Raw genomic sequence first — 3,285 nt, forward strand, 5'->3', positions numbered from 1 at the left:
ATTATATATATGGCTATATATAGATATAATAATTAATATAAATCTATATAATTACATATATATATATATAGATAATATATAATAACTATATCTAATATAATTCCTATATTATAAATATATATATATATATATATATATATATATATATATATATAATATATATATATATATATATAATATAAATATAATATAATATAATATATACATATACATATAATATATAAATATATACATATATATAATATAATATATATATATATATATAAATAATATATACATATAATATAATAAATATATATATATATATATATATATATATATATATATATATATATATACATAAATACATATATACATATAAATATAATATATATATATATATACTAAAATACATATATACATATACATATCAATATATACATATAATATACATATATATACATATATATACATATATATACATATAATATAATATACATATATAATATAATATAATACATATATATACATAATATATATATATATAATATATATAATATATATAATACATATATACATATATATATACATAATATATATATACATATAATTATATACATATATATATATATATATATATAATATATATATATATATACATAATATATACATAATTATATAATACATATATATATACATATATATATACATATATATATATATAATATATAATATATAATACATATATATATACATATATATATACATATATATATAATATATATATATATATACTATATATATAACATATAATAAAATAACATATATACAATATATATATATATATATATACATATATATACATATATAATATATATAATATATATACATATATAATATATAATATAATATATATACATATATATACATATATATATAATATATACATATATATATATATATATACATATATATATAATACATATATATACATAACTATATATATAATATATATATACATATATATATATATATATATATATATATATATATAATAATATATATAATATATATATATATATATTATATATATATATATATACATACATTATATATATATATATATATATATATATATATATATATATATATATATATTATATATATAATACATACATACATATATATGTGTATATATATGTATATATTTACATAAGTATCAAAAATACATATAACTACACATTTTATATATATACGATGTAAGCACAGTATTAAAAATCAGCTACAGTAAATTAATAAAAGACCGAACCATTTAAAACTAATAGTTTAAAAAAGACAGTTTGCCATATGATTTACTATGTGCCCTCTTAACTTCTTCTGTTCTCCCACTGTGGCTGTATTTTCATATTTAGAGCATTATATGTCTTATAATACCGTAGAATGTAGGGTCAAATAGAAATAAAAATCTAAAATCTATTACTTTATTAAAGCTAAATGCAGTATTTTAAGAAGTAATATAAAAAGTCAGAAAATAAATAAAAGCAATAAATGACTAGAAAAAGGGGACAGAAAAAAATTATATTCCTCTTTACATTTGTAAATGCATTTCTCTCTATAATAATAAATATCTTGTGTAACAAATAACTTCTATTTGTAGTCATGACTAGAACATATTATCAGCAATACATAAGATATAATTTTTACCGAAAGTATTGAGCGACATTTGATCATTAAATCACAGTACTCATAATTTCACTATCTTTTTAATTCTAATATTTTCTTATGTAGGAAAAAGTTACCTGACATTTTGCACTTCACTATAATATGGTATCCTTATTTGACTATTTGATTTTATCCACCATAATGTGAGATTAGAAATCTACTTCATCCTATCTGAAGGGCCGAGGCAAAGTATTCAGTGCGGCACCACCACACCGCAGTCACTGACATCCATGCGTCCAATGTCGGGCAGATTGACGGCTGACTTGAGCGTCTCGAGCCCACTCTCCACCTGGCCGAACACTGTCAGGAGAGCGGCGCCGGGTCGAGATCTGGTGGTGATGTAGAACTGGCCGCCGCGGCACTCATCGCCCCATCGGCCCCAGACGGCTCCCGCGTTGTCGGCGCGCATGTACTCTCCCCCGCGAGTCAGTCCCACAATGATGGCAGCACCTCCACTTCCGTCATTGTTATCATAATCTCCTCCTCGAATGCACTCTCCGGGCTTGCCCTTGTTCACCACTTTCAGGAGTCTGGTGCTGGCGTAGGAGGGCCCTTCTTTGCCTGTGCACAGCAGGTAGAACTGCTTTCCACGGGGGGTTTCGGGACTCAGTCGGATGTAGATCCTTCGCAGAGTTGAGCCCGGCCACGACATCTCCAGGAAGACCAGGGTGGAGGAGGCGTCCACATGGCTTAGCAACTCACTGTACTGTAATAATATATACATATTGCATGTAATTAATTGTCACTTTCATATAATGATCATAAGTATGGTATATATCAGCATTGATGCCTCCATATAAATAAAAAAGGGTACTACAGGCGGAGTTCGAGCAGAAATTTACTAACAGGGACAATGTGGGTATTGGTAGGAGGGGGTGTGTCCTGCAGGTGGTGAAGGCACAGTGTATTGTTATGCAGTGATAACCTGGCATAGCGGGGGTGTCCAAGGCCATGCTGAATGGCCACCACCTGCCCACATTCTACCAGCTGCCGCACAGGTGAGGCCAGCTCTCGTAAGCTCTCCACCTGTGGAGAGGAGAAGGTTAAATCTCTAAGTATCAAGTGGGTGGTTCTTACATCATCATAAGCTGATATTACATGATATCAAACTATAACATCTATACAGCCAACTCAATGAGATGACTTAAAAGGTAGCTGTCTGTATTTTAAGTTGTGGAAATACTTCTAACTGCTGTAAACCCACAAACACATTGATATGATCCTGTGTATGATTGCTTGTATACTTGTAATACAAATAAATTAAATATCCCAATTTGGGGTTCTTTACAAAAATATCAATTGATTTTCAGACCAATATTTCTACACAAGTGAAATGCTCAAAACCCTAGGAATCATTGAGTGAGAGAAATTTTTAGATCGAGGGTTTAGATTACATATACTATTTTCCTTTTATTTTTCATATTTCACTTTCCTATCAACAGCACATGCAGGTCACGTCACGTCACATCAAACTTACCGTCAGTGGTTCCATTCCAACAAGGTTATCAAACCTGTGGAGTATGCTTGGCAACGGCTCAACGCTGGTCTCTGCCTCGCCAGAAGAGGTGATAGCAGCAGGATCCC

General features: G+C 27.9%; 1 protein-coding gene across 1 annotated transcript in view; it reads right to left on the minus strand.

Annotated features, from left to right (window-relative positions):
• Nucleotides 1-1,446: 1,446 nt before the first annotated feature.
• Nucleotides 1,447-3,285, minus strand: part of LOC122265976 (uncharacterized) — a 6,699-nt gene continuing 4,860 nt past the window's right edge. Inside the window, exons 5-7 of the mRNA XM_086531649.1 lie at nucleotides 3,179-3,285; nucleotides 2,548-2,727; nucleotides 1,447-2,407 (exon numbers count right to left, since the gene is read on the minus strand). The exon at nucleotides 3,179-3,285 is cut by the window's right edge and continues 112 nt beyond it. Of these exons, the coding sequence (XP_086387775.1) occupies nucleotides 1,895-2,407; nucleotides 2,548-2,727; nucleotides 3,179-3,285 (800 nt within the window). The 3' untranslated portion in view covers nucleotides 1,447-1,894. The remainder of the gene's footprint in view (nucleotides 2,408-2,547; nucleotides 2,728-3,178) is intronic.

The sequence above is a fragment of the Penaeus japonicus genome, unplaced genomic scaffold, assembly GCF_977035675.1.
Source record: "Penaeus japonicus unplaced genomic scaffold, GWHDUDI00000001_assembly GWHDUDI00000036, whole genome shotgun sequence".
NCBI lineage: Eukaryota > Metazoa > Arthropoda > Malacostraca > Decapoda > Penaeidae > Penaeus > Penaeus japonicus.